Source organism: Pygoscelis adeliae, unplaced genomic scaffold, assembly GCF_000699105.1.
Source record: "Pygoscelis adeliae isolate BGI_AS28 unplaced genomic scaffold, ASM69910v1 Scaffold75, whole genome shotgun sequence".
Taxonomy (NCBI): Eukaryota; Metazoa; Chordata; class Aves; order Sphenisciformes; family Spheniscidae; genus Pygoscelis; species Pygoscelis adeliae.
The window spans coordinates 1,303,205-1,323,915 of NW_008824772.1; the positions used below are offsets into that span (position 1 = coordinate 1,303,205).

General features: G+C 35.9%; 1 protein-coding gene across 1 annotated transcript in view; it reads right to left on the bottom strand.

Annotated features, from left to right (window-relative positions):
• Positions 1-20,711, bottom strand: part of CEP112 (centrosomal protein 112kDa) — a 170,064-nt gene that overhangs the window by 146,854 nt on the left and 2,499 nt on the right. The window contains exons 4-7 of the mRNA XM_009323669.1: positions 14,179-14,272; positions 11,689-11,763; positions 2,494-2,541; positions 2,272-2,349 (exon numbers count right to left, since the gene is read on the bottom strand). Coding sequence (XP_009321944.1) covers positions 2,272-2,349; positions 2,494-2,541; positions 11,689-11,763; positions 14,179-14,272 — 295 coding nt within the window. The remainder of the gene's footprint in view (positions 1-2,271; positions 2,350-2,493; positions 2,542-11,688; positions 11,764-14,178; positions 14,273-20,711) is intronic.

Here is a 20,711-nt window from a genome sequence, read left to right on the forward strand (position 1 = left end):
TGACATAGCTAAATTTGTTTTTTAATTCCAGAAGAATCTCAAACCCTTATCTTAGTAGTATCCGCTCTGTTTTTCTGAAAAATCACAAATAAGAACTTTTTCTTTCCCCCCTCCTCTGCTCTGTGGAGTATTGGGTGGCACTCAGGATGACCGAAGGTGAAGTTCAAAGGGAGGCTTCTTCCTATTTATCAAGCTAAGCCAGTCATACCATTTGTTCTGTTTTGCTGTACTGCTGAAAACTGATGTATTCCTGTTTTGTTGCATCTTCCTTCCTTGGTCGATCCCATGATTTTTTGGTAATGACAGTTTCCCAAGTGGTTTAATCCATGTCAGAAGTATTTGGGGAAAATATGACTAAAACCCACTGCCTGATGATACTCACATTTTCATAAATCTGTGATGTGGTTATCACTGAAAATGGCCATGTGTTTAGTGTTACAGAGTCAAAACAGGTGCAGGAATGGTTTATGAACAAAGGTCTAAAGGTTAAAAGCAAAAAACCACAGTTATCCTATTTTATGTTCTCCCGTTCTACTACAAAGAGGTTGAAAACAGTTAAAGGTTTACCAAACCTCTTTTGTACAGCACTATTTTTCTGTTAATACATTTACATTCTATAAATGAAAAGGCTTTATTCTTAATTGAGCTTCACAAACAAAGACGAAAACACATTTAAGTTTTCTACTTAATAGCACACACATGGTGATTGTGAAATACTGTCTATAACCTTTCCAGTTTAAACTAGCCCACAGTCGAGTACCATTAGCAAGAAGTACTGGATTTTTACTGTGTGGTTTAGAGGATTTTTCCACTGAACCAGCAAAGTATTCGCTGAGTATTTTATGTAGCTACTTGGCATGCATTCCTGTTTATTTAATTTGAAAATATTATTTAAATGACAACATTGTGCTTTCAATTTATTTATTTTTTGGTCTATTTTCACATCTTATGAAACCTCGCCTTGCCTCATCCTGAGGCAATGGTGGTTTGAATATTGTCAATACAAAAGAACAGTCAATATTAGACCAGAGCAGAGAAAGTGAAAGGCACATGTATTGTGCAACTGCCATATCAGGCTGCTTGTTTAAGCATCAAATTAGACTGCCAGCTATCAACATAAAGCAGACTTTCATATCCATTACTTTATTAACAATAGAAGTATCTGCAAGCCAAATTTACCCTCCCCTGTATTCCAGTTAAAGATGTCTTCCGAAGTGTCCTTGAAAGTAACTTTAGGACAGTTCTAATTCATAAGCGTCCTTACGACGTACCATGTAAAAGGAAGGACGACTTCACGGTTTGCAGGTGATGCCCCTTCCTTTCCAACTCGTACATATTTGGAGTCTTATGTAGGTCTAAGTACTTGTGGATAGCTAGGGAACTGTGTGCATATGCCTCAATTTTCCAAGAGCATATGGCTGAAAACAGAAATTTGAAGGGCAAAGAGAGAAGAGTGCTGGGTTTTTATTTTTTTAATCGTTTTCCTAATGTATGTTGAATTTCCTTTCCTGAAGTCTGGTCCACCAGATCATTGATTCATTGACTTTCCAAAAAAAATATGTAATGGCTTACATGGTTTCAGAAGAATCCGAAATATCTGTGTGCTAAACATAGTATATTTGAGTTTTATCTCATGACTGATGTTTTAAATAAACTGAGATTACGACAAAAATATCATAGGCATACAACTTCCTTAAACTATGAAAAAGGTAAAAATGACCACAAAACTTTACTTTTGTACATGCTCAAAACAAAATAATACGGTATGAGAGAATTAGATAGGCAAGCTTTGACAGTAATCTCACTAATTAACAATGTTAAAAAGAAAGAATACAAAAACCCATATGAATAAAAAGAGGATTGGAGCTAGATGAGGCAAATATAGAAATAACATAGGTCCTAATAGAAATAAGGTCTAGAGCTGCAGATTTTTAAAGGTATATAGAAAGTAAACAAAAGTCCTCACTAAATCAGGCGTTCCATTGCTTCTGTTAAAAAGTAGTTTGGAAAATTCCTAGAATTCAAACTCTTCTACACTAAAAATTCCTTCAAAGGAACAGTAAACGTGTTCAGAAAGTCTTTTTTAATCCCTAAGCAATTGGGAAATACAGTATGTATTTAATGAAAAGCCCTGTCACTTCAGCAAAAATTGTCTTACATGAGATTTTCTGCTATAACAAACTGCTTTGTGAATACCCAATTTCCAAAGAAAATGCCCTTACTAATTTGGGTGTCATTTTCTTTTTCTAAAAAGACTAAAAAGCATCTTACCTCTTTTTCATGCATTCGAAATAGCACCTGTTCATCACAAAAAGCGCTACTTTTTCCTAGGCCGATTTTGGGTGTCATCTATTGAATGAGAAAAAGTTCAAACCAACTTATTAAGTTCAAAGCAGTAACTCCAAGTAAAATCAATCCTAACCAGAAATGAAAAATATTAAGCAAGTTTTTTCGCCCTTATAAAATATCAAGGGAATAAATAAAAATACCTACCAAAGACACTGGCATCGGTTTTTCCCGCAAATATCTTGGATTTTCTAACTGAAAAACAAGTTAGAGAAAAAGTAATTATGTCAGCAATGTCTTATTATTTCTTACAAACAGTAAGAAGTATCTCCAAATATTCAAAAAAGTTTGCAGTGACAACTTTGCGTGCATACTTTGAGAGGTAATCTGTATCAGTGAGGGTATACTTAACGCAGTTAACTACATCACTCAAAAGAACAACAACAGAACAGATTTAAGCATGCCTTCGGACGTACACACCAGTTCACGAACTGCTTTCCACTAGAAAATTTGATTATTAATCTGCAAATCATCAAAACAGTGCTGTCTCTAGATACACAGCTGTAACCTAGAAGTAACACACAGATTAGTTTTCCTGTGCATAATTCTTTCTCCTTTACAACATTTCAATGATCCCTAAGAAAAGCACTTAGCAGAATGCAAAGGTCCAATAACATACTGCCATCTTTTACAAGTTATAGAAATAGAAAATCTTCCTAAGAGATCATTTTGTTGGACATGACGTACTCAGCAAGTTTTAAAATTTTAGTGTTTCCTAATGCAAATGGATCAAAAATTGCACTTTTCTTTCCAAACCCTTGTGGTTGTATAAATTCCATCAATGCATGTTTTAAAAGAATTTGGCAGCCAAATACATAGCTTATACGAAAGATCTCCAACTTTATTGGATAAACTGTCATTTAAATCAGTGTAAAGCTAGAATAAATTTACAGATTACAATGATTTTAATCTAGTGTTTTCGAAAAACTACAGCTGAGTGCATTGAGACTATATCCACATATGTAAGTCATAGAGACAAAACATAAGGAAATAATTCATTAACAGTACTGTATAATTAAAGCAGCTCTTTCAATCACTATTTTTAAGAACTGAGTATAAAACATTGTTCACAACCCACTTCCTCTATCAGACAGCTATCTTTTTAATTTTCTCAGACAATGAGGCTCAAACATCACATCACAGAGAACGCATAACACCCCAGAAAAGCTTTCAAGGGTATAATCTTGTAAAATGTGGCAGCGAGATTTGGAGTAAGAATGTGATTGCAATACACATCTTACAACATTTAGACTTCCCACCCTCCCCCGAAAATATTAAATTGATCTATGAGGCATGGCAAATATATCAAATGCTTGCACTTTCTACAGTATTATTAAATAAATTTGTGTGTTGAATTTATCAGTGAAAAAGAGGCTTAATCCCTCCGAAATTTCAATTTGATGTAGTATTATTCATTTCCTGTCCTGAAAGGTTATGTAGGAGTTCTATATGCTGTTGAAGAGTCGTCATATTTCACCCAGAAGTAGTTGTAGATATTAGCAGGTTTAACACATACATTCAATGTCAATGAATAGTATTATCTAATATTTTAATACCATAGCTGAAAGTATATAAAAACAATAATTTAACAAATAACCTATTTCTCTTTATTGTCAATGAGTTTACTAAAACAGATACACTAAACTTTCTTTCATATAAAGCAACCTGGGTTGTTTTTATTTCAGGATTTTTTGGGTGTCTTTTTTTTAAATATGCCACAATGATTTGCATGCAAAAAACATGGGTAGACATTAGTGAATAAAGGAATCCCATATGCACCTACTGAAAAAAAAAATTAGTAACTTTGGACAAAGAAGAGGAGATTGGTGAGGAGAGGAATACAGGAGTGAGAACATCATGGGGCATTAACTACAGAAGACAGATAACAGAAATTCTAAACCAGGAAAATTTAGGAAGGTTTTCTGTGTCCTACACATTTGTACCTGCAAGAGTATTTTCTCTCTAAAATTCTCTAATTTTGCTAGTATTATACTCTTCCTTCTAGCTCATTTTGCCTACTTCCCCATCCATCCCATACGCCTAATCATCACCTGTACAGGTACCCAGGACTGAAGGTGGCTTGCCAAAAGTTCAGGGTAGATCCCTGATCTGGCTCCCCAGAAACCTGAGAGGCAGATAACACCAAAAGCCTTCACCAATACCTAGTGGAATTTTGAGAAGGCTAAGGCTGCAGAACCAAATTTCAAAGGCTTAATTATTTTCCAAAAGCTCGCTCTCTCATGCAAAATTAATACAATCACCCTTTACTTTTGCTTTTTTAAAGCTAAAAATTATTCTAAATATTTACAATTAATTCAGATACTTTATCTGACCATGATCATGAAATTAAGCTTCATTTCAAAACCAATCTAAAAAGCTAAGGTATATCCTACTTGTTTATGAGAAAGAAGGAAAATGTCTCTAATACTTTGAATGGCCTAAGTCTTGCATTTTTTGATTTTGTAACAGCAGCCATATGTGCTTTGAAGTTAAATGTTCCCACTTTGTTACTTGTTGCGGATTATATCCACTTAAACTGATCTGTAAACATTTAATGTCTCAACATTCATTCTTTTCATGCTGGTCTTCTGCAAAACTTCTTGTTCTGAAAATTACACCACATTAAAGAGGGAATATCACAATAAAGAATGCCCAAAAAAGAAAAAAGCTTGTATTTATGAGAAACATGCAAATTTAAAAATAATAAGCAAAAGGTCAAAGACAAACCAAAATACATATGTATGAAACTGAAGGACTGCCATAAGAAGAACAGTAAATCACATGCTTTTTTAAGAGTATGAACCAAATAAATGTCATCATGAAAGACATCTTTATTTGAACTAGAACTGAACTCTAATTTGTAAATACCACTTCTTAACAAAAATGGCATTTTGAATTTCTTTGTAGAAAAGATTTTGGATTCTCCTGTTCTATTAGGCAGTCAAACAGACAACAAACCATGTTTCAATTTGTGAGGACTGGCACGGTCACCTTCTAGCACTTGAGTCCTTGTAAACCAGAGTTGGGAAGGCTTTGGATGGCCAGATCCCTATTAAGAGATTCCCATTACTTAACAGAAATAATCTACTTTATGAAAATATACTTATTCTCCTAAGTTGAAAAATGTATGGCAGAAATCTGCATAAAGACAGATTCCAAAACTGAATTTGAAGTTAGCCATAATTTTTAACTTTAGTATTTTCAATTTCTATATAAAGCGGTAAAACCAAACATTTTTGAAGTATAAAATTTTAAAGTTACCAATGCAAGCCATGAGTGAAGCACTGATATAAGTAAACCGAGCCAAAATGGTTTCCCCCAAAAGCAAGGACAGTGCAGAAAAAGCACAACTTTGAGCACTAAGTACTTCCACAAGACTCATCCTCAGGACATCAACTACATTTCACCCCTCAGGATGAAAACAGCGTACAGGCTCTGTATCTGTCATAGCCCAGAAACTTACACCAAAGCTTCTGCTCTTTTGACGCAGTAAATACCATGATGACGACAACATTTATGTTATGCTTTCATTCTACCCCTTCCGAAGTCACATGCCATTCTTTGGAAGGCGTTTATCAAGGTATACTGATCTTCAATAACGCACGACTGTAGCTTATTACAGTTCAGTAACAGAGTCAGAAGGTATGTTGTATATATTAAGATTGGGGGGGGGGGAGGAAACCCACACACATTTGGATCAGCAGGCTTGTTGCACATTCCCCCTTAAGCTTCTTCAAAGACAAAATGTGATTGTTTTCAAAACAAGGATGGAAAACACACACATGAAAGAGTTAAGAGCACTTAAGATTTTGAAATGGTAAACAACTAAACTGAACCTTGCCCTAAGTTCTTACTTTAATCTAACAAACCCAGCCAGCCAGCATGTTCCCTACAGAAATAACTGCTGAGTAGCTTCAGGAAATTTGAGTAAGGACATTCTTATCTAACATCATAATTTGTAGGGAAGTTCACTTTAATGCTGCTTCTGCAGTCTTAGTGGAAGGACATTAAAGCACATGAAGATTGTTTGTCAGCATGGAAGCTGCATTTATTTTTTTGAAGTCACAACACCACTTGGAGTTCACTGTGGGAAAGTTTTTACAGTGTTGCTGCCCTCCAACACCACAACATATACAGTAGGTATGTTTATAGTAAGCAGACAGACTAAGAAACCAAACAAAAGATAATCAAATGGTTTGTACAGAAATGGTTGAACTTAACTAGACTGGAAAGCCAGGCAGATGTGAGCCAAGTACACAAAACAGGCATAACATACACTGTTGCTGTAGCCACCCAAGAATTCTCTACGCTTGCCTCTACTTTAACCCAGTGTTACATATAATTTCTCCAAGAAAGGAGAACGTAAGGCAAGCCACTGACCACGGAATTTCTTTGGTCTAAGTCCTCTTAAACCTTTATTAGGCAATAACACTTCCCATGATAAATTCTTCTGGGCAAGACCTGAGTGTCCAGGTTCTTTGTACTGAAGATCCCACATCACTTCTGGTAAAAGCTAGAGTTAATTCTTGTCCTGGCTGAATTCCAGTGATGAAAAATTATGTTCTGCCTGATTAAAAAACCCTTTGCTATTTCCCCAGAGTACAATCTCTTTGTATGCTTTCTACCTAAAATGAAGTGCTGAATTTCCTGGGACATTGAAAAGAGTTGCTTTGTCACACCTAAAATTGGCTACAATTCAGTGACAAATGAAACTGTATCAGAAGCATCATGAAAAAAAAAAATATATAGGCAAGTCAGGTAAGAAAATGCAGTGGTTCAATTCATTGTTGTTCATTTACATAACTTAAATTTTATATCCAAAAATTGTGTTTGTCTACAATCTAAAAAGCTTAGCAACTACAAGAGAAAAAAAAAGAAAAAAAAAGCAACTTCAATTCCATTATCCAGCAAGCTTCTTTTCCTGACACTACATATATTTCACAATATTTAATTATTTTGCGACATCAACTAAATGGAAGGTGAGGATGTTCCATTTATGAAGTGTACTAAGTTTGCAACAACATGTAGACGTTTATTGACAGCTGTTAATAAAATAAATAAGATAGAATATAATAAAAATCCCTCAGCTAAAATAGCTAAAGAATGACAAAGAAAGTTCAAAGTAACAACATGACCAAAGACTACTTGCATTTGTCTAAAGTCCTGGCTCTGAAACTTTTCCCTTCAAACAGCAATACAAAAGGGTTTCTTCTTTTCCACATTGCAAATGCAACTTCAAGGCATGAACACTTAATAAAGGATAGTCCCCACATCACTTCAGATAAGAGTCAGTAAGTGCTAAGAAAAACACATTTTTATAATGTATTTAAAATTACCTTATATTAGTATTCCCTGTATGAAAGGCAAATTTATCAGAATCAAAACTCAACTTTTTTAAACATCTACCCATGCATGACTAGAATCTAAAGAACTTGAACAATAAAATATTTGATAGAGATAATTAGGAATGCTGCAAGGCAAATGGAAAAATTCTTTTATTACTCATGAGATGCAACAATATTAGCAAAGTAATGCAACAGTCTTACTTCTTGTGTAGAAAGTGTTATTACTACTAATAACAAATATATCTGAAACCTCCGTATTAGTTTGTTAAGCTTTGACCTCTCTGCTTAGTAGAGAAACCATAAAATTATTTCCCAAAACTTTTCACAATATTTTTAATAATAATAAGAAAAAAAATCTCAGCCACTGATGTAAGCATATCGTAAAAAGTAAAAACACATTCAGTACGTGACCTTAAAAATACACGACCTTTGAAGAAGAGGAAATTTAGAATATATCAAAGAAGTAGAAGCCCAAAAGATAAGGGTAAAAATAAATTAACAGTTTATAACTGGACATTATAATCCAGACAAGCCTATACTGAAACAGCGAAGGCTTAGCAGCAACTCACAGCTGGAAGATGCTAAGCTTTTCTCACCTTTATGTAGAGCACCTATCTAGATATTTGCAGATTCTTGAATAAAAGCGTATTCTCCATATATACTTGCTTGAAATAAGAATAGCTTCCTAAAATTTCTAGGGTTCTTACTGAGAAAAATCCTTGTATAAGGACTTGTCCAAAATTCCCAGGATCAGCTCTGTCCTCATCATTGCAAGAAAAATGTATAGAAGCACACGTTCTTTGCCAGTCTAGCAACCCTGATTCACCGTTTATTCCTTGACACACAAGTAAAACTCAAAGGAAAAAAACCCAAGGAAACTTTGAAAAGCTTTTTAAAAACAACTGTTCTTTATATTAGGCAGTTCAAAGTGAAAGCCATTCTGTATTTCCTTTCCTAACTTTCCCCCACTACTGAAGTATTCTTTTGGGTCAAGGGTCTTCTGTATCTGAGGTGGGACCGCTTGTAAACTAAGTTTCTCCAACAGTCTGCAAATGTGGCTAGCAATTAAAAGATAACTAGATGCTCCTTTGGCAATGTAAATGCTTACAAATAATAGCAGTCACATCTTGCACTCAAACCTTACAGATTCTGTAGTGCTGCCATCATTTAGTAAGCATTTTTTTTTCATTTTCAATAATTACATATTCTTCTTTAAGTAGGAAACTCAACTTAAGCCTTCCTGACCCTTTAAGAACCCATTGGAGGCCGTGATCCATAGCAGGGAAACACTGTTCAACAGCAACCACCTACAGCCCTCTCTTTTACAACCTCAAATCCTCTTTGTCAGGTAACTCCCAACAAGTCTTATCAGGCAATCAAAGTCTCTCACTAGCGACTTGTTTAATTACCATCCCTGGAGAGGAGACTTGAAAAACTGATTTATGTGTCACGGTAGCCAATTTGTTATTCAAGAAAGCTCCCATATCAGTGGAGGATCATCATAGTTTAATAACCATCCATTATCAACACAACGTGATTGCAAACTGGAATTTCAATTAGAAAAAGAAATAAAAAACAAATAAAATTAAGGAGATAAGCAAGCAGGCAGATCAACACTGATATAAAAATGCTGAATACAAAGAGATTCTTTGTCAGCATCAATTGGAACAATTTGTAAAATGGCCATGAGCAAGTTTTCCCCTTAAAGCAGCTTTAAAAGCTCAAGGTATTACAACTATGTGTTCATATAATCCAAGTATTTATACAGGCCAAATATCCAAAATCTGCAAGTGACTGCTTGCACGTTTGTTTCAGACACCTGCATAGTGCTTTTGCAAACTGGAGTTGACTGCTGTTGAAAACCTTTCTGGAGATCCACTCTCCCCACTTTACAAAACTACAATTCCTGAAAAATACATTCGTCTAAGTCTGGAAGTGCTAGAAATTGATCTTGCGTTAGTCTACAAAAGACAAGGAGCTCCAAGGAGCAATACCATGCACCCAGACTAACATTTTCACTAATCTCCACCTTCAGGTTGGAGAAAGCAGTCAGGCAGCTCTTGGATTGTCTCAGGGTCAAGACTTCCTTCCCCCTCAGAAGTAAAGCAAGGAAGCAATTTGCATTTAGAATGCTAACAGGCAACAAAACAACAAGAGAAACATCAAGAAGGACACAAAAAAGTTAACATTCTCTCTTATCATTTACATTTTTACTGAAGAGAACTTTGCCATCAATGCAAAACGTTGAGTATAGTAGGCAAGATTTTTAAATGCTGTCATATCCCTCTGGACTGACAATAGTGTAGGAAGAATAAGGATTATCTGGTAACTGATTAAAACGACAACATGAAAATACATGACTGTTTTTAAAAAAAAAAAAAAGCTGAAGTATTTCATTAGAAACTAGCTCTCATCCCTCCCAAATTCAGCTGCCCTCTCTCCAAACACAACTGAGTGAGCTTTCAACCTGTGAGAATAAGCAGAAAATGAGAAAGGAAAACAAAAGAAAAAACCTCTTTATTAAAAGTGCTGTGAATAAAATTAAACTCTTATGAGGATATTAATCCTAATCAAATAGGTTAAAGATTTGGTGGTACAGGGGAAAGGGTTTAAAAAAAAAGACAGAACAACACAACAGAAAAAATACAGTGGAATATAGCTACAGAGAGAAGGAACTACACTATGACCTCAGAATTGTTGTGGACTAATACCACAGAAAATACAACCACAGGAATAAAGTCTCACTATAACAGTAGCCTTAAATTAAAATGAAATTTAAATTCATCTAATATGTCTACGTTCAAAATATTTGATTAACTGCTCAGGAACAACACATAGATCAAGCTGCACATACTGAATTTGTACATGCAAATATCAAAGAAGATTAACGCATATTTGCATCAATTTTAGCTAGCAATTTTTTCATTTCTCCTTATAAAAAATATATTTACTGCCTCACTGTATTTACCTCTTGTGCTACACCAGCCCAAAAATATAGAGGATGTGGTCAAATTCAAAGAAAAGATGACAGCTTGAAAATAGATTTGATTTTACAGAAGTGTTTACAAAAGTGGTTTAGAGTCTAAAAAAAAAATTTTTAATACACATTAATGCCTTCCTAGCTGTAAACATGGAAAGCTTTGGGGAGGTATCTTCTACATTTTTGCTGAGATCCAATAAATACTAGTTCTGAAGTTGTCAAGCTGTCCAAGAAAGAACTCCTCCTTATTCCATCCCCACAGTAGATTCTCTTTCAGATACTTTAGTTTTGATATATCAAAGTCAGGACAAATCTCAGCATCGTAGCAAAAGTACCATATTCACAAACACATTATAAATCCAAGGCCACACAAGAACATAAGCCAAAGCACTGCAGAAGCTTCCACAAAGGTAGGTCCTTTCCTCAGCAGAGCAAATTTGCAAAGACACGTTATTCTTTCCATGAGTAAGAGCCACAGAGCTGGTCTAAAGATTCTAATTATTAACAGGGAAGGAAAGAGGTTAACACACTGAAAAGCCTCTTGAACACTTCCAAAAGGAGGCAAACTGGCAAAAAAAAAAAAAATGTTCGGTTGTATTAATGGCTTGCAAACTCTGTATTCCTTAAAAAAAAAAAAAAATATAGAAAGCCAAACTCTTCTTTCCTTCATACAAGTATAAATTCAAAATAATGTTATCGACATATCAAGAAACAGTCTGAATTTCTACCAGAGTAAGACACTAGGTTTTGACCAGCAGGTATTACTATTTTGCTTGATTTATCAATAACTATATTAAATACAATAAGATTATTATTGCTTAAAAATGAGGCATTTTTAACATTTTGTTCTCAAGATGACATGTATTCATAATTAACCTTTCCAAGCTTTAATAATTCATTTCTAAAAGACTGATTCCTACATAAAGTTTCATTGACTAAATTCAGAGATGCAAGCTACATTACTAAGGAGTTTTCATTTCAAGTCAATAAATAAGTGATGTACTCTGTTTATTTTACCCCAAGATTCCAACTATTGAGACGTGCTTCGAGGTCACTGTCATCCAAAGAAATGGTTTTTTTATGACGATGGTCCTGGAACATAAAAAAGTCAAACAAAATATCAGAAGAGCTGGCAGATACATAGTCAAAAAAAAAAAAAGCTTCTCATTGACTGGGCCTACGCTGCACTTCCTAATAGTGTCATGATACCTCTGACAGCTTTAATCTAAACAGCTCAGTTACCAGTAGGATACTGTGCTAAGAAAGGAATTCAGAGGATAAATTAGCCTGCCTCCTCACTTCAATGTTGTTCTTTATTTTACTTATTTCCAAAGCAACGGCCTCCTTTACAAAGGGTGAGTTTACTAAACAAAAATCAAAATACTCCATTCTTTAAGCAACATACTTATTCTAGAAATGATCCATCTCCACAGTACCTTTTGTGGGGCTAATCCAGAATTCAGAGATCACCTGATCAGCCTCCAAATAATAAAAAAAAAAAAAATTAAAGGAAACCACAGCAAGGCAGGAATAGTTATAGTGAGCAGAGCTGCAAAAGCAGAGGACAGAGGAGCTGCTGCCCAGCTCAGGGCTAGGGGTCCTCTTTGCAGAAACAATTTCCAACAATCAGTAAGCACTGTAGTTATAGTCGCTCAAGGCTATGTCTTTCAGAAGAAAGTTTCTCCTGTAGGATAACAGTAACTACTGATTGTATTTAATGTATCAAATAGGGTAGCTGGTACAGAAAATTTTCCTTAACCCAGATATAACACTATTTAGAAAAACAGAATATTGAAGCGTGAATTACTTTGTCTCATTAAGTTTTGTTAGCAAGAGGTTTGTGTATTGACATGCAAGCACCTCTTTTTTTTAAACCTGCTCATTCATTATGAACATACAGGGAACGGAGCTTTGACTTCAGTTAATCAACACTTGGTTGAGGCAGTTCTTAATGTTTCTTAAAAGACTCCCTGTTCCTCTACCTGGGCCTGAATTATGCCAGAACATCTGCGCGTCACTGACAACAGAACAAGATACTATTTGTTCCAGCCAGCCAAACATTCATCAAACTGTTTGGCAATGCAAGAGAGGATTATTTCACTTAAAGGCCCTTTTAAAGCTGTAATCACAGTAGAATCCAGTATATGGAGCTGAAGAACAATGAAGTGCAGTGATTTGTCTAACATTGCCCTGGAAGCCTGTGGCAGAGCCAGGAACAAAAAAAATAAACAAAACAACAAAAAACTTTAAAGCCCCAAATCCAGGTTTCAACTGAAGGAAATCCTTTTCTTTACAATAACTGTTCCATAAGAAATATTTCTTAACTCAAGTAAAACAAACAGGAAACCAATAAGGAGAAATTTAGTAAATCCAGCATCTGTTTTTATTTTTTATTTTTAATTTTGGCATTTCTTTTTTAAATTACATTTGTATAGATACAATCAACACACACGTAAGTACATTCATATCAACCAGAGCCTAGAGCAGAGACATTTTTGCCCACAGACCATCTGTAGCCTGCCACGATAAAGCATCCCCTTGCTAGTCCTCTACTCCAAATGCATAGCAGAACACAAGTTTCCCCAGAAAGACAGACCTCAGAAGCAAGCTTCCAGTTTATCCCATCTCTCACTTCATGTCCTCATAAGTTCTTGATTGTGCCCAATAAAGAAGGGTAAGAACAGTCTATATGAATTGCTCGGGTGTCAACAGCCCACCTCCAGCTGCAATCTTTCTAAACTGTTCCTCATACAATCAAAAGATAAGTGTGGGCAGACCTACAACATACATACAGCAAATTCAGTGTTTCATGGAGGAATGACAGCTATTATAGATGCACCGGCTATGGTGAAGGAACCATAGGAGACAAACCTCTCCAGAAAGAAAGACTGGACACTACAAGGCTACAGAACATATTCACAAAGAAAAACCAGCATACTTGTTGGTAACATATATTTGTCAGGAGTAATTTTCAGTTTAAATGCTTGCAATTATACATACAATATCATTAAATATTTTGGACTAAAAGGGGTTTACATCAAGTCTGTTTAGCGTCCTTCCATCAGTCATAATGCTAGTTGTGGAAAGTTCGATAAAACAAACTGTTCAAAATTCACTCTTTCAGAGGTCAACCATCATTAAACAGAGCCAAAGACATCTATGCAGCTTTCTTTAATCTACTATTGCAAAATACAAGATGATGTCAATACAGTCAGTTTGCCAAGCCTAGGGAAAACAATGCAGCAGACATTAAACACACTACACTAAACAGAGGTCAACCATTAGGATGAATTGAGAGCATCCTGCAAGAAATTCTTTCCCCCTGCACTTGCAGAGGGCAGATTTTGATGAGCTTTAGTCTTTCCTATCACTCCTTCCCAAATATCTGCACTTGTACACAGGGATCATGACTCATGCAATTAGAAATAACAGCTTTACGGGGATATACAAAAACAATTCATTAAAACTAGAGCAAGTTTTATGACAAAAAAAGGAGAAGCATCTTACAGACAATGGTGTGGCTAGGTTATCTGCATCTGTCCGGTGAGGACTCATAGAATGTGATCTTAATGCTGGCTTCTCATTGTACTTGAATCTTTCCCTGTTGTTAACAAAAAGAGTAAGCAGAAAGAGAAGAATTCATTTTCAACAACTTGTGGCACACAAAGGATGTTAATCTTAAAATGAAATCTTTTAAAATACACAAGAGAAAATAATTGTCAAGATGTAAGGATCAAAAATAGCAGAATAAAAAAAGAAAAATTTCTTATTAAAGGCATGTTAAAGGCAAACAAAAGCCTTAAGCATTCCATTAAAAAAACAACAGCCAAGAAACCCCACACCAACAAAAACACCAGAAATATCATGTACATCACAGTATATTAAAAGGTGTTCTTTGCATTTCTCAGTTACTACGTGACCAAACATCTCCCAAAAGATTTTAGAATAAATCTAAGTTAACTGAGAAGGCTGATCCGAGAGAATGTTTTTGAAACAAAACTGTGAAACATATGAGACAGCATAGGATAAAGTCCAGCAACTCAGAGAAGAAAAAGGAATGAAGGTGATGGCTGGCTGCATCACAGGGGAGAAGACTTTGGGAAGGCCAAAAAAACCAACCAAACAAAAAAGAGGTTAGATCAAGGTATATCTTCATGTAAGATACAAACCGGAAGACAAGGACAAGAACTACGCATACAGCTCAATAGAAAAGCCATGACTTGAAAGGCCAGGTGGAGAGTAACATGTCAAAGAAACAAGTCATAAAGACTGTATTAGCTGCATTTCATTTCAGCTCTGCTTTATGGACTGAAGTGGTATATATGGGGGGATGGTAAAGAAAGGCCCGCAAGACAGGATACGAGTACAGCATGAACAAGTACTCTGTCCAGTAGAGGAAAAAAAGTGGACAGGGATTTTTTTGAAAAGCTTTTATCATCAAAAAAAAAGCATTTGAACAAAAGGAAATTAAGAATAGCAGGTAGGTGAAGATAGCCTTCACTGATGCACCTGGTCAACAGACCTTTCTCAACTATAGAACAATAAAAGAAAAGAACAGCCTAGAACAAAATAGAATAAAATTATAAGAGTTTGTTAGATAGGTGATATCACAAAAGATCCAAAACAGTAGCAAAACACCCTTCAGCATATACTCCAATGTCAAATTCACATGTATTAAAGTAATTAAAAACTCCTGTTAGTCCACTCACCTTCCTACGACTAGCTATATTGTATTAAAATCAAGGCAGACCATTAAAATACCTTTCATTCTTTCCATCCGGCAGCAAATTAGACAGTAAGTTATGCCAAAAAGACACTGAGATAAATTAAGTGTTTATGAACAGAAAGACAACTGTTGGATGTACAATGTAAACTAGTCACTTCTAGGAAGACAAACACAGACAAACTTTTCATGAAGCACACTGCCCCAGCTTTCATCAAAACAGCAGGGAACAGTGAAATACAACAAATGGGAGCATACCTTCCCTTCCAGCGCCAATAAATACCAACAACATACCTGGATGCAAAATAACAGTTACAAAGCAGTAAATAGCTTAGATAAGCAAACACTTAAAGGTTAAAAAAGACTAAAAGAAATATAGTAATACAATGACTGTCTCTAGCATTCCAAATCATGCATTTCTCACCAAGATTTCGTTTGAGACGAAATGATCTTTCATTAAAAGGAGACAAATCTTTGCCTGTCAGTAAATCTGCACTTTTATCAGACTTCTTTTCTGAACAATACTCAGGTTACCTAACAATTCAATAAAGTTCCAGTTGTTTAAAATGAGAGAAAACAGAATTCATGCCCCATCATTAAGAGATTAAGGAGTATCGATAAATATTCAAACCAACCCAAGTTACTGGTAATATTTTTAAATTGACAAAATGGGGAAAAAAATGTCCAGATATGTTCTTAGTTCTATATTCGCTATTTTGAAGAGGAACTGAAAAGGAAGTTGCTTTACTTGATTCTATAAACAAAATTTGAGAAGACCGTTAAGGATGGATGGCAATTTTGTTCATATCAAGCATTACTACCCGTTCACTCCCTTTGCCAGCCTTCTGCTAATATGAGTCAGGCTCCAGAAATCACAAGATTATTTCTTCTTCCTCCCACGGCAGGTGAGTGGAGAATGGTCAGAGTCTTAACACCAGCCCTGTGACCTCCTGCTTCAGCCAAAACAGTGAGCTAGCATGGGAGAAGGAAGCAATTTGCTGCTAATAAAGGAGATTAGTAAATAATTTCCAACTAGAAACAAAGTAAGGGAAACTCACTGGTTCCTCCTGGTACAGCACAGCTATGCACTAACCTCTAACAATGTTTTTCAGGCATAATCTATAAACATACAGTAGAATTTTCCTATGGAGTCAGAAAGATCAGGTTTCTGTTCAAACCAAACTACACATTCCAAAAAACAACTCTCTCATGTTTCAAAATAAAGATGCACCTTTCTAGCACCAGCTGGCTTGGTCTTATTCATTTACACCCTAGTTTGCAAGTAAGGTTTGTCCATCTATTTTTTTATTTAGCCAGATAAACAACGTCTTACAGAAAAGCCAAAAATCTTCATACATAGAAGTACGTATATAGCAAGATAAAAGTAACTATGAAAAGAACTTCTCCATTTGTTTGCTTCTTTTAAAGGAGGGAATCTTGAGATAAATAAGCACCAAAAAACTACTCAAAAATTTCTCACTGACATTATCTATTTTGCCCTGAGAAAACGTTGTAGGCCACCTGTAAGAACTAAGTCACAGTTGGAATGCAAAATTTTCATCCCGCTACATATATTACATGCCTACGGGTACAGTTTTCCTAACACGCATTCTGAGTAGCAAGACAAGTATAATGTAACAAGATCACCATCTGCTGGCTCTCTCTACAAACTGCAGATTCCACAACACTTCATATCGCTTGCACTGATAGCTCATTCAAAACTGCAAATACAAAGAAAGGCAGGTTCTATACGTTGAGTAAAGCTAACATCTTAATATAGGGGGGGTTGGACTAGATGACCTTTAGAGGTCCCTTCCAACCCAAACTATTCTATGATTCTATGATAGACACATGTAAATAAGTATTAAGTAAGCTATTTCTACAAAACATAACAGCTGAAACATTTACCTTCAGTATTTCTTCCTGCATAACTCATACATTTTACATTAGTTTCTCATTACTAAGAGGATTAATTCATGTAATCTACAGAGCTATCAAAATTTCTACCTGCCAACACAAATTCAGATTTCCTTAGACATAGGTCCATTCTTGGTATGAGTACCCATTAGCAGAGCCATGCCTATGCAGCTAAGTTTCACTTCCAGATTTCTTTAAACCAGTAACTTATTCCATCACATTTACTTGCTTCTCCTGGCATGAAATAATATGCAACACGGGTCTCCAGAGAACTCACCAGAGCCTTGGGAACCATCTGTGGATCAACAATGTAGGTACTGCTACAGTACCACAGGACAAAAAAGAAAAAGTAAATGAAAGAGCTTCACTACCCAGCTCACAACTTGGGGAACTTTGCCAGACCAAGCTGGATCTTAGGTTCAGATACTGAATGGGAAAAGGGATCAGATTCCCCATATTCTACTATAATCCAGGTAGTGAAGAAGACAGGAAAAAGTATGGCAAATGATACAAGGGAGAGTGGGCGGAATTGTACCTCAGCCTTCCTCAAATGGGGACAAGCACCAGTTAGATGCAGAGGGAGGAGTATGCTGCCTCATCCCACTCAATAACACCCCAGCTGACAGTGTAAGTAAGGAATTCAGAGGAATTAGATGTATTTTTATGCCGCAAATATGGCCTTGTAGAGATATCAATATGCTAGATTGGGCTCAATAGGGGAGAGCTGTGCTGATATTGCTTTATCGCTTGTAATACTCAGAGTGATACTTTATCATGATGATGCTACTCCCAGCGACCAAGACAATCTGATCAGATCTATGCCGGGTATATCTTGGCATGGCACAATGCCATCTCACACAGATTTAGCTGAGGTCTCAAAAAGCATTTCTAAAGCATAATACACTCCTTGTTTTCATAAGGTCAAACCTAATTTTTTTAATTGAGGGTATTTGGACAGCTCTTCCCAATGGCTCTTTGTATCACCAAGCCTAAAGTAATATGGTAACACAGCTGGCAATTTCCCCATTCTCCACCTTTGTTTCCTAAACCTCAAGTCTGCTATCAAAACTACAGGTTCATATCAGAGCATTTGAGTGTGAGCAACCAGAAGACCCCTTAGTATTAATGTTGTAGCACTCAAAGAGGAAATGCATCAGTCCTAAGAGCAACTTTTTAAATGACTGTTAGAATTACATGTAGTTAATGTATACATAAGAGGAAAAGTTTCAAGATACTCAATATCGACATGACGTAACTTGCAAGAGTGCCTATCTGTCATCTATCCAAATCACAGCTGAAGTTAAAAAAATGCAAGACTCAGCACTGTGATATATAGCATAAACATCAGTGTGCCTAAAAAAATGAACAGCTAATGATAACCACTTATGAAAAATAAGTGAACACAGTAAAAAAGCATTAGACTTCTGAAACAAAATCTGAGAGCCTATTTATAATGCAATGAAACCAAACCAGAAGTTTCATATAGAAGTAGAGCAAACACTTCCTTCCTCTTGTACAGAGCTTAGTGAGTTTTGAATAATATGCATGCCCTACCTTTGAGAGTGCTTTTTTCACCAAGGATTTCAGAGAGTTTAAACATTAACTAAACTGCAAACAAGAGGCAATTCCATCCGTGACTGAAATGCAGCCAGATTAAAAAAACAAAAGGAACATAGATCTTGATAATCAGTGCAAAGTTGCACTGCATAAGAAAAACTAGAAAGAAAGTAAATATTTAAGAACAGAATGTAGATTAATATAAAATTTACCTAAGATTCCCAAAAAATAGGACGTAGAAAAAGCCTATGATTTTCAACAGCGTCCAACTGACCAGCTTGGCACACCTTCAATACGGCAGGGACATTTTCTAAGCCAACAGGAGAACAAGCCCTTTACCTGCTCTGTAAACAGCCTTATACCCAAGTGATTGGAACTAAGGATGCAGCTTAAGCCTACTGGCCCCTGCAAAGCTACAGAAAGACTGTCCAATGGATTGCCGTAACAAGATGCCGCTACAGATACTCAGGATTCTGCTGTACAGCTGCAAATAAGCAATACTGAAATTTTTGTGTTATCCTAATGACAAATACGCAGGATCTAGGCATAGGGGGTGCTAGTCACCAACAAAGCACGTGTATTTGTAGTAGGCAGCATGACATAAATCAAAACATTTTAAATCAAACTCGGAGAGAGACTGTTCAGACAAGGATGGAGTCATTGCAAACAATCATCCACACACAGTAGAACAAAACAACACGGCAGAGTATCCCACAGGCAGCAGCTCTGATTTTTAGCCTCATAAGTTTTAACAAGTATAGCTGGTCCAGTCTGACCTTCTGTAATCCAAGATTCACGGAGCTTATGGGAAATACAAAGAAATCTTACTATTTCATAAAGAAACCATGATAAAACACAAGACAAACAGGTAAGTATTTAATAAGAACTAACATGCTCGCAAAAAGATGGATCAAGTCCCTCTTTCTTTATATGCATCTAACTTTTCTTCCTTCGTCACAGAACAGCAAAACTTGCTTATCTGCAGGGAGCCACTATGCTGTTTCCTCTAAAAAAACCTGTGAGCAACAATAATAGAACATCATTTAATCTACCATCTGTATGCTTGTTTATATTTCTAGTCTCTGTAGAAAAAAGCCATTAAAAACTATTTGATATACAAGCTCCTTTCAGCATTATGACCTTAGACTGCAACTTTTTTTTTGATATTGTATCTACTCTCCCCACATTTTTTGTCACTTGCTCATTGTACGTTCCTTTTATTTTGAACTGTATAGAAATAGTGAAGATTAAGCCACCTCAGCTTCATTAGTTAATACCACTTTCCAGTTTCCATACATCAGCATGCAAAAAACAGGACTGTACAAAAACTCCAAGGGGATAGCAACTGTTTTGATCTATTTTAAGAAAAATCTGGCCTGAGTCTTCTGCATCTATACAGTCTTTTACCACATCACTTCTTCCTTACTGCCTGTCCACATTTGTCTGTGCTTCCCTCTCCCAGTTAAGTAATTTTGTATGAATTCTGCCTCTTGCCTTGTGACCACTGTGCTTTGCCACCATAATATCTGAGGTCTGAAAAACATAACCAGAGTACCAGCTTATTCGATAGATATTTAGAATGTCGGAACAATAGCTATTATCTACTTTTGAAGTCTACAGAAGATGTAACCAAGTCTACAGAGAGTATTAACACGAAGAGAGATAAAAGGTGCAAAAAAGTGGACAGTGATTATTTCTACATTAGCAAAACACGCTCTTTGTACAAGTCACGAGTACCCCACGGTAACCACTAGTCCAAATCACTATAAAGCCCTCTCCTCAGCTGCTGCTAAATATCTCAAACTATCAGTTTGGCCTATTGATTTTCCATGCTAAGGGTCTG